The sequence below is a fragment of the Heptranchias perlo genome, chromosome 24, assembly GCF_035084215.1.
Source record: "Heptranchias perlo isolate sHepPer1 chromosome 24, sHepPer1.hap1, whole genome shotgun sequence".
Lineage (NCBI taxonomy): Eukaryota > Metazoa > Chordata > Chondrichthyes > Hexanchiformes > Hexanchidae > Heptranchias > Heptranchias perlo.
Window position 1 is genome coordinate 40,692,678 of NC_090348.1, and position 14,215 is coordinate 40,706,892.

At 43.5% G+C, this 14,215-nt stretch overlaps 2 protein-coding genes across 20 annotated transcripts in view; one reads left to right on the top strand and one right to left on the bottom strand.

The window, feature by feature from the left end:
• fbxo18 (F-box DNA helicase 1) overlaps nt 1-14,215 on the top strand; it is a 170,039-nt gene that overhangs the window by 65,824 nt on the left and 90,000 nt on the right. The window lies entirely within an intron of this gene.
• The window catches only part of LOC137341723 (interleukin-15 receptor subunit alpha-like), an 83,796-nt gene continuing 78,669 nt past the window's right edge, over nt 9,089-14,215 (bottom strand). For all 5 annotated transcript variants that reach the window (XM_068005159.1, XM_068005160.1, XM_068005162.1 and 2 more), the window contains 2 exons: nt 13,910-13,988; nt 9,089-10,420 (listed from right to left, as the gene is read on the bottom strand). In XM_068005159.1, the coding sequence (XP_067861260.1) occupies nt 10,303-10,420; nt 13,910-13,988 (197 nt within the window). In that variant the 3' untranslated portion in view covers nt 9,089-10,302. The remainder of the gene's footprint in view (nt 10,421-13,909; nt 13,989-14,215) is intronic.

A 14,215-nucleotide genomic window follows, 5' to 3' on the forward strand; every position in this document is an offset into this window, starting at 1 on the left:
ATTCAAGGAAGGAGGGAGAGAGAAAACAGGGAACTACAGGCCTGACATCAGTCATCGGGAAAATGCTGGAATCCATTATTAAGGAAGTGGTAACAGGGCACTTAGAAAATCGTATGATTAGGCAGAGTCAACTTGGTTTTCATAGAATCATAGAAGTTTACAACATGGAAACAGGCCCTTCGGCCCAACATGTCCATGTCACCCAGTTTATACCACTAAGCTAGTCCCAATTGCCTGCACTTGGCCCATATCCCTCTATACTCATCTTACCCATGTAACTGTCCAAATGCTTTTTAAAAGACAAAATTGTACCCGCCCCTACTACTGCCTCTGGCAGCTCGTTCCAGACACTCACCACCCTTTGAGTGAAAAAATTGCCCCTCTGGACCCTTTTGTATCTCTCCCCTCTCACCTTAAATCTATGTCCCCTCGTTATAGACTCCCCTACCTTTGGGAAAAGATTTTGACTATCTACCTTATCTATGCCCCTCATTATTTTATAGACTTCTATAAGATCACCCCTTAACCCCCTCATTATTTTATAGACTTCTATAAGATCACCCCTTAACCTCCTACTCTCCAGGGAAAAAAGTCCCAGTCGATCTAACCTCTCCCTATAAGTCAAACCATCAAGTCCCGGTAGCATCCTAGTAAATCTTTTCTGCACTCTTTCTAGTTTAATAATATCCTTTCTATAATAGGGTGACCAGAACTGTACACAGTATTCCAAGTGTGGCCTTACTAATGTCTTGTACAACTTCAACAAGACATCCCAACTCCTGTATTCAATGTTCTGACCAATGAAACCAAGCATGCCGAATGCCTTCTTCACCACCCTATCCACCCGTGACTCCACTTTCAAGGAGCTATGAACCTGTACTCCTAGATCTCTTTGTTTTATAACTCTCCCCAACGCCCTACCATTAACGGAGTAGGTCCTGGTCTGATTCGATCTACCAAAATGCATCACCTCACATTTATCTAAATTAAACTCCATCTGCCATTCATCGGCCCACTGGCCCAATTTATCAAGATCCCGTTGCAATCCTAGAAAGCCACCTTCACTGTCCACAATGCCACCAATCTTGGTGTCATCTGCAAGCTTACTAACCATGCCTCCTAAATTCTCATCCAAATCATTAATATAAATAACAAATAACAGCGGACCCAGCACCGATCCCTGAGGCACACCGCTGGTCACAGGCCTCCAGTCTGAAAAACAACCCTCTACAACCACCCTCTGTCTTCTGTCGTCAAGCCAATTTTGTATCCAATTGGCTACCTCACCTTGGATCCCGTGAGATTTAACCTTATGTAACAACCTACCATGCGGTACCTTGTCAAAGGCTTTGCTAAAGTCCATGTAGGCCACATTTACTGCACAGCCCTCATCTATCTTCTTGGTTACCCCTTCAAAAAACTCAATCAAATTCGTGAGACATGATTTTCCTCTCACAAAACCATGCTGACTGTTCCTAATCAGTCCCTGCCTCTCCAAATGCCTGTAGATCCTGTCTCTCAGAATACCCTCTAACAACTTACCCACTACAGATGTCAGGCTCACCGGTCTGTAGTTGCCAGGCTTTTCCCTGCCTCCCTTCTTAAACAAAGGCACAACATTTGCTACCCTCCAATCTTCAGGCACCTCACCTGTAGCTGTCGATGATTCAAATATCTCTGCTAGGGGACCCGCAATTTCCTCCCTAACCTCCCATAACGTCCTGGGATACATTTCATCAGGTCCCGGAGATTTATCTACCTTGATGCGCATTAAGACTTCCAGCACCTCCCTCTCTGTAATATGTACACTCCTCAAGACATCACTATTTATTTCCCCAAGTTCCCTAACATCCATGCCTTTCTCAACCGTAAATACCGATGTGAAATATTCATTCAGGATCTCACCCATCTCTTGTGGTTCCGCACATAGATGACCTTGTTGATCCTTAAGAGGCCCTACTCTCTCCCTAGTTACTCTTTTGCCCTTTATGTATTTGTAGAAGCTCTTTGGATTCTCCTTTGCCTTATCTGCCAAAGCAATCTCATGTCCCCTTTTTGCCCTCCTGATTTCTCTCTTAACTCTACTCCGGCAATCTCTATACTCTTCAAGGGATCCACTTGATCCCAGCTGTCTGTGCATGTCATATGCCTCCTTCTTCTTTTTGACTAGGGCCTCAATCTCCCGAGTCATCCAAGGTTCCCTATTTCTACCAGCCTTGCCCTTCACTTTATAAGGAATGTGCTTACCCTGAACCCTGGTTAACACACTTTTGAAAGCCTCCCACTTACCAGACGTCCCTTTGCCTGCCAACAGACTCTCCCAATCAACTTCTGAAAGTTCCTGTCTAATACCATCAAAATTGGCCTTTCCCCAATTTAGAATTTTAACTTTTGGGCCAGACCTATCATTTTCCATTGCTATCTTAAAACTAATGGAATTATGATCACTGGTCCCAAAGTAATCCATCACTAACACTTCTGTCACCTGCCCTTCCTTATTTCCCAAGAGGAGGTCAAGTTTTGCCCCCTCTCTAGTCGGGCCATCCACATACTGAATGAGAAATTCCTCTTGAATACACTCAACAAATTTCTCTCCATCCAAGCCCCTAATGCTATGGCTGTCCCAGTCAATGTTGGGAAAGTTAAAGTCCCCTACTATTACCACCCTATTTTTCTTGCAGCTGTCTGTAATCTCCTTACATATTTGCTCCTCAATTTCCCGTTGACTATTTGGGGGTCTGTAGTACAATCCTATCAAAGTGATCTCTCCCTTCTTATTTTTCAGTTCTACCCATATAGACTCAGTGGGCGAACCCTCGGATATATCCCCTCTCACTACTGCCGTGATGTTCTCCCTAATCAAGAACGCAACTCCCCATCCTCTCTTACCTCCTGCTCTATCTTTCCTAAAGCATCTGTACCCTGGAACATTGAGCTGCCAGTCCTGCCCCTCCCTTAGCCATGTTTCAGTAATAGCTATAACATCCCAGTCCCATGTGCCCATCCATGCCCTGAGTTCATCTGCCTTGCCCATCAGACTTCTTGCATTGAAATAAATGCAGTTTTATGAAAGGGAAATCATGTTTCACAAATTTATTAGAGTTTTTTGAGAATGTAACTAGCAGGGTAGATAAAGGGGAACCAGTGGATGTAGTATATTTGGATTTTCAAAAGACATTCAATAAGGTGCCACACAAAAGGTTGTTACACAAGATAAGGACTCATGGGGTTGGGGGTAATATATTAATATGGATAGAGGATTGGTTAATGGACAGAAAACAGAAAGTAGGAATAAACGGGTCATTTTCAGGTTGGCAGACTGTTACTAGTGGGGTGCCACAAGGATCAGTGCATGGGCCTCGGCTATTTACAATCTATATTAATGACTTAGATGAAGGAATCGAGTGTAATATATCCAAGTTTGCTGCCGATACACAGCTAGGTGGGAAAGTAAGCTGTGAGGAGGACAGAGTCTGCAAAGGGATATAGACAAGTTAAGTGAGTGGGCAAAAAGGTGGCAGATGGAGTATAATGTGGGGAAAGGTGAGGTTATTCACATTGGTAGGAAGAATAGAAAAACAGAATATTTTTTAAATGATGAGAAACTGTTAAATGATGGTGTTCAGAGGAATTTGGTGTCCTTGTACACGATGCACAGAAAGTTAACATGCAGATACAGCAAGCAATTAGGAAGGCAAATGGTATGTTGGCCTTTATTGCAAGGGGGTTGGAGTACAAGAGTAAGGAAGTCTTGCTGCAATTGTACACGGCTTTGGTGAGACCACATTTGGAGTACTGTGTACAGTTTTGATCTCCTTACCTAAGGAAGGACATACTTGCCTTAGAAGCGGTGCAACGAAGGTTCACTAGATTGATTCCTGGGATGAGAGGATTTTCCTATGAGGAGAGATTGAGTAGAATGGGCCTATATTCTCTGGAGTTTAGAAGAATGAGAGGTGATCTCATTGAAACAGATAAGATTCTGAGAGGGCTTGACAGGGTCGATGCTGAGAGGCTGTTTTCCCTGGCTGGAGAGTCTAGAACTAGGGGGCATAGTCTCAGGATAAGGGGTCGGCCATTTAGAACTGAGATGAGGAGAAATTTCTTCACTCAGAGGGTTGTGAATCTTTGGAATTCTCTACCCAGATGGCTGTGGATGCTGAGTCACTGAATATATTCAATGCTGAGATTGATAGATTCTTGGACTCTAAGGGATATGGGGATAGGGCGGGAAAGTGGAGTTGAGGTCGAAAATCAGCCGTGATCTTATTGAATGGCAGAGCACGCTCGAGGAGCCTTACGGCCTACTCCTACTCTTATTTCTTATGTTCTTACTCGCACATTCCTGGCTTCGCCTTGTTGCTAAGAAAGTAATGCAGTTTGGCAGAACTTTTCTGCACTTGGCTTTAGTGCGTCAGAAAGCACTTCTACATTAGCGGAGCACTTGACTACAACCGTGCAGGTAGGTCTCCCTGTGTTAGCTGCACTTCATCGAAAAGCAGCATTATAATCCATCGTGCCCTTTACCGTTTTCTGAATGAGTGGGTGAGGCCTTATTTCGCATATGGATAATTATTTGTTGCAGAGGTTTAGCAACAATTTTCAGCTCAGTCAATTCACTTCTCAATCAGAAAGATTATAAATATTTTCAGCTGCCTGATCCTTCACTGCTTTTGAGCGTCTCATTTCTTGGGGGGTGGTATGGTCTGGGTTATTGGTTTGAATTTTCAGGTCATGCAAAGTGCCATGAAATCTGACACACTATCAGTTCAGGCAGAGTATTTAATATAAAGCTGTTGCTGTTGCTGGAAAATTTGGATACGGGGAACTCATTTCAAAACAATTTAAACTTAAGATCCCATATCGCTATTCGAAGAATGACAAGAGAATTTTCCCAGTGTCGTCCAAGAATCATAGAATGGTTACAGCACAGAAGGAGGCCATTCGGCCCATCGAGTCCATGCCGGCTCTCTGCAAGAGCAATCTAGCTAGTCCCACTCCCCCACCCTTTCCCCATAGCCCTGCAAATTTTTTCCCATCAACTACTTATTAAATTCTCTTTTGATAGCCACAATTGAATCTGCCTCCACCAGCCCCATCAGGCAGTGCATTCCAGATCATAACCATTCGCTGTGTAAAAATGTTTTTCCTCATGTCGCCTTTGGTTCTTTTGCCAATCACCTTAAATCTATGTCCTCTGGTTCTTAACTCTTCCGCCAATGGGAACAGTTTCTCTCTATCTACTCTGTCTAGACCCTTCATGATTTTGAATACCTCTATCAAATCTCCTTGCAACCTTCTCTGCTCCAAGGAGAACAACCCCAGCTTCTCCAGTCTATCCACATAACTGAAGTCCTTCATCTCTGGAACCACTCTAGTAAATCTCTTCTGCACCCACCGTAAGGCTTTCACATCCTTCCTAAAGTGTGGTGGCCAAAATTGGACACAATGCTCCAGTTATGACTGAGCCAGTGTTTTCTAAAGGTTCATCATAACTTCCTTGCTTTTGTCCTCTATGCCTCTATTTATAAAGCCCAGGATCCCGAATGATTTTTTAACCACTTTCTCAACCTGCCGTGCCACCTTCATAGATTTGTGCACATATACCCCCAGATCTCTCTGTTCATGCACTCCTTTTAGAATTGTACCCTTTAGTTTATATTGCCTCTCCTCGTTCTTCCTACCAAAATGTATCACTTTGCACTTCTCTGCATTACATTTCATCTGCCACGTGTCTGCCCATTCCACCAACCAGTCTAAATCCTCTTGAAGTCTATCACTATCTTCCTCACTGTTCACTACACTTGCCATCAGCAAATTTTGAAATTGTGCCCTGTACTCCCAAGTCCAAGTCATTATTATATATCAAGTAAAGCAGTGTCCTAGTACCAACCCCTGGGGAATACCACTGTACACCTTCCTCCAGTCCGAAAAATACCTGTTCACCACTACTCTCTGTTTCCTGTCACTTAGCCAATTTCGTATCCATGCTGCCACTGCCCATTTTATTCCATGGACTTTAACTTTGATGACAAGCCTATTATGCTGCAGTTTATCAAACGTCTTTTGGAAGTCCATCTATACATCAACTGCATTGCCCTCATCGACCCTCTCTGTTACCTCATCAAAAAACTCAATCAAATTAGTTAAACAAGATTTGCCTTTAACAAATCCGTGCTGGCTTTCCTTAATTAATCCACACTTGTCCAAGTGACTGTTAATTCTGTCCCGGATTATCGTTTCTAAAAGTTTCCCCACCACCGAGGTTAAACTGACTGGCCTGTAGTTGCTGGGTTTATCCTTACACCCTTTTTTGAACAAGGGTGTAACATTTGCAATTCTCTAGTCCTTTGGTCAGAAATGACGTCCTATGTGACTGTGACAATGGTAAACTATCCCTCTTCATCCTTCTCGACCTGTCTGCAGCCTTTGAGACGGTTGACCACACCATCCTCCTCCAACGTCTCTCCTCTGTCAACTGCGCTCACCTGGTTCCATTCCTATCTATCCATTCATAGCCAGCGAATCACCTTCAATGGCTTCTCTTCCCACTCCCGCACCGGTACCTCTGGAGTTCCCCCAAGGATCTATCCTTGGCCCCCTCCTTTTTCTCATCTACATGCTGTCCCTCGGTGACATCATCCAAAAGCATGTCGGATTCCCATGTATGCTGATGACACCCAGCTCTACCTCACGACCACCTCCCTTGACCCCTCCACTGTCTCTCATTTGTCATTTTGCTTGTCCAACATCTACTACTGGATGAGCAAAAATTTCCTCCAACTAAATATTGGCAAGGCCAAAGCCATTGTCTTCGGTCCCTGCCACAAACTCCGTTCCCTAGCCACCGACTCCATCCCTCTCCCTGGGCACTGTCTGAGGCTGAACCAGACCGTTTCGCAACCTTGGCATCCTATTTGACCCTGATGAGCTTCCAATCACGTATCTGCTCCATCACAAAGACCACCTACCTCCATCTCCGTAACATCGTCCGTCTCTGCCCTAGCCTGAGCTCATTTGCTGCTGAAACCCTCATGCATGCCTTTGTTACGTTCAAACTGGACTACTCCAATGGTCTCCTGGTTGGCCTAACCATCTTCCACCCTTCGTAAACTTGAGCTCATCCAAAACTCTGCTGCCTGTATCCTAACTCGCACCAAGGCCCGTTCATCCATCACCCCTGTGCTCGCTGACCTACATTGGCTCCCGGTCCAGGAACGCCTCGATTTTAAAATTCTCATCTTTGTTTTCAAATCCCTCCGTGGCGTTGCCCCTTCCTATCTCTGTAACCTTCTCCAACCCTACAACCCTCTGAGATCTCTGCGCTCCTCCAATTCTGGCCTCTTGCACATCCCCAATTTTAATCGCTCTACCATTGGCGGCCATGCCTTCAGCTGCCTAGGCCCTAAGCTCTAGAATTCCCTCTCTAAACCTCTCCGCCTCTCTACCTCTCTCTCCTCCTTTAAGACGCTCCTTAAAACCTATGTCTTTGACCAAGCTTTTGGTCATCTGTCCTAATACCTCATGTGGTTCGATGTGAAATTTTGTTTGAAAACGCTCCTGTGAAGTGCATTGGGACCTTTTACTACCTTAAAGGCGCTATATAAATGCAAGTTTTTGTTGTTGTTTGGCACCGCCCCTGTATCCAAGGATGTTTGGAAGATTATGGCCAGTACCTCCGCAATTTCCACCCTTACTTCCCTCAGCAACCTAGGATGCATCCCATCTGGACAGGGTGACTTATCTACTTAAAGTGCAGCCAGCCTTTCTAGTATCTCCTCTTTATCAATTTTTAGCCCATCCACTATCTCAACTACCTCTTCTTTTACTGTGACTTTAGCAGCATCTTCTTCCTTGGTAAAGACAGATGCAAAGTATTCATTTAGTACCTCAGCCACGTCCTCTGCCTCCGTGTGTAGATCTCCTTTTTGGTCCGTAATCGGTCCCACCCCTCCTCTTACTACCCGTTTACTGTTTACATGCCTATAGAAGACTTTTGGATTCCCTTTTATGTTGGCTGCCAGTCTATTCTCATACTCTCTCTTTAACCCTCTTATTTCCTTTTTCACTTCCCCTCTGAACTTTCTATATTCAGCCTGGTTCTCACTTGTGTTATGAACCTGTTATACGCTCCCTTTTTCTGCTTCATCTTGCTCTCTATCTCTTTCGTCATCCAGGGAGTTCTGGCTTTATTCCTCCCCAACTAATACTACCAATAGATCACCGATCTCGTCTTTGTCGGAGCTTGCTCTACACAACATCGCTGCTGAGTTTACCTACACAACAACGGTTGTTGCACTTCAGAAGTAACTCATTGATTTGCTTTGGAATATTTCCGAGGTGTGATGAGGTGCCGTACCTGTTTTAACTTGATATCCGGAGGTAACCTCGAGTGTTGTGTTGAAACATACAAGATCGTGAGGAGACCAGAAGGGGTAGATGCTAAGAGGATGTTTCCCCTTGTGGAAGAGAATAGAACTAGGGGCCACAGTTTAAAAATAAGGGGTCTCCCATTTAAAACGGAGATGAGGAGAAATTTTTTCTCTGAGGGTCTGGAGTCTGTGGAACTCCCTTCCCCAGAGAGCGGTGGAGGCAGGGTCAATGAATATTTTAAAGGCTGAGTTAGATAGATTCCTGATTAATAAGGGAGTCAAAGGTTATGGTAGGTAGATGGGAAAGTAGGGTTGAGGTCACAATCAGATCAACCATGATCTTATCAAATGGTAGAGCAGGTTCGAGGGGCCGAATGGCCTATTCCTGCTCTTAATTCGTATGTTCGTATCTCATTTTTCTTAAAATTTCTGGAGTTGATTAACAAAAAGTTTGTTGAGTCAAAGCTCCAGAAAGTTTCAGCCGTCACCAATTGTCTCCTCAGTCCATTCCTGGCTCAGTCAAGCAAGGCAAATTTAACCATTGCAAAATGTCGCCCTGGAACTCATTGCACTAGCTGAGAAATAAAAATCTGTTTTGAATCTTGGACTCCTTTGCCATTTGGGTGGGTTTCCAAAAAAATTGGCAATTCCCCTTTGCAATAAGCAGTTTCATGAATCTGACAGTCTCAGGTTACACGACCACGTGGCTAGTATCAAACTGACTAACTAATATATTTATTTACAATTAAATAACAATATCAAGCACAATATATATAATATATATAAACATACATGCAGCGAGGAAGTTCCTAATAAGGCTTCGGATGGATTATGACATTCTATATTTGATAAACCAAAGCTCTATTTCGGACACGATAAATCCAATCGGTTTTGTATTCTTGTGCAACTTTCTCTAACAGCCCATCGCATACTCATCAAGGAGTAAAACAGCCTTTCGTTCCTATGAAGCTTCACATTTTGGCAGAACTGTTTCAAGCTCCTATCTTTAATCACTTTTAGGTTTCAAATCCAATTCATGTTGACTCCTTTGATGTAGAATTCCTTGAACAAGATGCATCGTCCTTATTTACAATTAACAATAGTACAACAAATGTCATAAATACAAAGATATGAATGTCAAAACGTGAACATGGCTCCGTCAAACATGTATCCGCACAATGGAAGAACTCATTTCTTTTCACATCTCAAGAATCAACCTTCTAACTAAAGCCAGGAAACGAACCCACTTGATCTCTTGATTAGAAGATACTCGCTGATCTTTTAAAAGGAAACAAACAATTCAAACATCGCAACAATGACCTTTAAAAATGGTGCAGCTTTTGGGTCTCCGCAGAGTATATCATGAAAATTAAATAAAAATATTATGAAGAAAAGCAAACTGATTTAAAAAAAAACACGTGCAAAAATCCAACAATCCAGAAGTGGCTCAATTCTTACTTCTGGGAAATTTAGTAGAAATATATATATTTTTTAATGATAAAAGTTCATTACAAAGCGCTGATCCTTCTGTCCACCTCTTTGCTGCTAATCTGACGTAAATGAGATTCTGTGGGTTTGCACCAAGGTTTCAGTTTGAGAAAAAAAAACTGATGTCCATAACGAAAGTCCAGAGAAAATTTCTTCTTGTTGGCTGGTCCACGAAACAGTATTAGTGATGGAGGCTGGGGAGGAACCAGCGGCCTTGGTCTAGTTTCCGTGGTCGACTCTCTCCTTGGTTGAAGGAGGATGGATGGAGTGGATGCAAGTGGCTCGGAAAGAGAGAGGTAACAAAAAAAAACAATCTATGACTCTGTTTACTGTACAAATAAGGCTCTTGAGGTGTTCATTCTTTTGGTCACCCTGAACTTGTGTATGCATTCCTTGTGCTGACGATGGATAATGTTGATCCATTATCAAAAGGTGATAAGGGTCATCTTTTTGTCTCTTGTTGTAAAGGCTCGGTTTCATTCGTATTTGTCACTGTTGGTAGCTCCATTGGCGCCATTGGTGCTAATTCATGTTCAGCGACTTGTAGCCCGGTGCAGCTGCTGAATTTAAAAAAAAAGAACAAAAGAATTCAACAAAGCCTGGTAAAAGCCTTTTTGATAATTTTCGCTAATCTGGGGGAAATCAATCAAATAAAGAAAAAGAACCACCTCATCTGTACTGGAAGAGGGTGACGAGGGCTTAATGTTAGTACATGAACTTTAAAAACATCATTGGTATTTTTCCCCCTCTTTGACTATACGTTCCCCCATCTGTTCCTCTGATTCAGGTTTACTGTTTGCTGCTCCCTCCTTTCTCTCCACTATTGGAGGGTGTTCATTCTCTCTTTAAAGCACTTTGCCTTGCTACCTCGCTGACATGTCAGCCTTTTAGCTCAGTGGTAGCAATCTCACCTTTGACCTTGCTGTGCGCAAATTGGCTGCCACGTTTTCTACATTACAACAGTGACTAAGAACATAAGAAATAGGAGCAGGAGTAGGCCAATCGGCCCCTCGAGCCTGCTCCGCCATTCAATAAGATCATGGCTGATCTGATCCTAATCTCAAATTTAAATTCATGTCCAATTTCCTGCCCGCTCCCCGTAACCCCTAATTCCCTTTACTTCTAGGAAACTGGCGATTTCTGTTTTAAATTTATTTAATCATGTAGCTTCCACAGCTTCCTGGGGCAGCAAATTCCACAGACCTACCACCCTCTGAGTGAAGAAGTTTCTCCTCATCTCAGTTTTGAAAGAGCAGCCCCTTATTCTAAGATTATGCCCCCTAGTTCTAGTTTCACCCGTCCTTGGGAACATCCTTACCGCATCCACCCGATCAAGCCCCTTCACAATCTTATATGTTTCAATAAGATCGCCTCTCATTCTTCTGAACTCCAATGAGTAGAGTCCAATGAGTTTGACTACACTTCAAAAAGTACTTTGTTGGCTGTAAAGCGCTTTGGGTCGTGAAAGGCAAGTTTTTCTTTCTTTTGAAGTGTTTTGCTTAGACACAAAGCAGTTTTGAATCATCTAAGTTTTGCACATTTTTCATAATTTTATTGTTTAGCAAATCAAATATTATTAAATTTATTTTTAAGTTATTTCATCCTTTTCCTCTTTTCTGCGTGCAAGTTTCCCTTTCAAGCATGTGCTCAGGCTGCTCCCAGGCGCCCCCCCCCCATACCAATAAGATACCACTGTCAGAAAGTGCACAAGAGCAATCGGGTCTTCCTTCTCCCTCTGTGGGGAAGTGAATGGACTCTGCTCAGCTCTTCCCCATGGCGCCACCCCTCAGATTGAGGACTCCCTGAGGATCGTGGGCACGAAGGTACATCCCAACACATGAATATTTTAAATTGGGGCGGAGAGGGAAACATTCGATACTGCTGCACGGCAACACGCCTTTACTGCAGTGACCGTATGTCGCGTAATTAGCCAATATTGCACACCAATCTTTTAAATCGGTCTCCAGTCTGATTTTTAACAACCAAACATGAAACACATTTTCTTTTAAAGCTGACTTAAATTTATTCACCTCGCTTTGAGTCTCCTCTTCCCCCTCCTCTACTCCGTAATATAGATTAACTTTGATTGAGAGCCTGACAGCCAACATGTTGCCAGGCCTCTCTACCAATGCCACTCTGTAACCAGTCCATCAAGGTGACCTGGAGACTCTCCTGGTGATTTTCTCTCCCTCCTGGTGGGCACAGCCTTACCTCAACTAGTGTTTCTTACCCTCAAAACCCAACTGTGACTGAGAACCCACCCTGCGGGGAATCAAAAGGGTTTAAAGCCGCACTATATCAATGCCTATGCAATTGTCCAGTTGCTCTGTTACGGTGAGCACTCATTGAATGTGCCTGGAGGTTACTGTGAGCTACATCCGGTTGCATTCTCCGTCCTTTTCCCAATCCCTCAGGAACACGGTGATGGCATTTCCTTCCCATCTTGGCAGCGCTGTGATTTGTCAATGTAATAAACATGCTTACCCAGAACACTAATCACAAACAATGCAAATACATTGAAAATTGACAGAGCAGGAGAAACAGGCCACGTTTTATTTTAATTCAGTTCCTTTTTGGCTTTTTTGTTGGCTGCCAGCAGAATGCGCGGAGGGAAGCTGAAAATTAACTGCTCTGCCTTGCAGGTAAACCTCTCTCTCGGAACTCTAGGTTGCATTGGGTGTCCAGAATGATACCTTGGGATTAAGGGGCTAAGCTACGATGAGAGAACTGAAGTATTTTCCAAGTATGTGACGGCGCTGGGGAATCTTGCCTGTCAGCAGCACGTACCAGAGAATGGTGGGCAGTGGGCCAGTAATGTTCTGCTATGCACTGATGGTGAGATAAAAGGTTCCTGCTGCTGGCATGTACTTGGAATAAAAACACTACTGTGTAAACTTGGGTTATAGTCCATGGAGATGAAGGCTAAGGGGCAGTTAGATTGAGGTGTTTAATATGATGAAGATAATTAACAGGGTAAATAGCCAATCACTCTGCTCTCCGGTAGGGAAATCCAGAACATAATCTTAAAATTCAAACTAAAATAGTTAAAAGTGAATACGGAAAAAAATTCTTAACACAAACGTGGAATGCGGTACTCCAGAAGGTCCTAGTTGCATCGAAACTGCAGCACAGAAACAGGCCGTTCGGCCCAACTGGTCTATGCCGGCGTTTATGCTCCACACGAGCCTCTTCCCTCCCTACTTCATCTAACCCTATCAGTGTACCCTTCTATTCCTTTCTCCCTCACGTGCTTATCTAACTTCCTCTTAAAGGTGTTTAAAAGGAAGATGGATACTTGGGAATTAAGGATATTATTAAGGGATTATGGAGATTGGGTAGGAAGACCAGGAATAAAGAGTATAGCTGCCATGTCTAACGAAATGTCGGAGCAGACTTGACAGCCTACTCCTCTTTCTACGTTCGTGCATTGTCCTCGTACTGTTCGCTGTCCTGTAGCCTCTGGAACTCAGGTTTGCAAACATGCCAGATATTGTCCTCTTCCTGGGGCATAATCTTAAAAATTAGAGCTAGACCATTTAGGAGTGAAATCAGGAAGCACCTTTTCATGCAAAGTGTGATGGAAATCTGGAACTCTCTTCCCCCAAAAGGCTGTGGAAGTCAGGACCATTGAAATTTTCAAGACTGAGATAGATAAGATTTTTGTTAGGTAAGGGTATCGAGGGATATAGAGCAAAGACAGGTAAATGGAGTTGAGGTACAGATCAGCCATAATCTAAATGAATGGTGGAGCAGGTTTGAGGGGCTGAATGGCCTTACTCCTGTTCCTATCTTCTGCTAGGTCATAATTGGAATGAGATTAAGCAACATAAACCCAGTGGTCATGAGTTGAGGGCACAAAATGTCCCCTAATTTGATGTCGATTGACGCTAAGAGCTCGATGTGTCACTCCTTGGCTCATGCCAAGAGCAAAACTGCACTGCCCCAGGGTCCTGTAGTGAAGAGTTCAATGTTTGAACTTGGCATAGACACTGGGGCAGCCCCATCTGTACTTCGGAAAAAATTCAACAAAACATCTTCACAGTACTCACATTTTGTTTTTGAGAACAAATGACCAAACCAAGACTAGAACGCACAACATGATGATGACGACGCTGCCTGAACTGGTACCTTTAGTTAAGAGAGCGAAAGACAATATTGTTAGGTTGATACGATTACAAAATGAAACTACATTAAGAAAACATACACCGCAGTAGGACGCATAACGTATTGGGGCCAATTTTCCTCTTAGTTGTGCTCGGGGAACGGCTTATGCCCTGGGTGCAAAGCAGAGGATGAAGGGTGGAAACGCGTGATGCCACGTCTCCACCCCTTGACCTTGCCCCAGGATTTCCTGA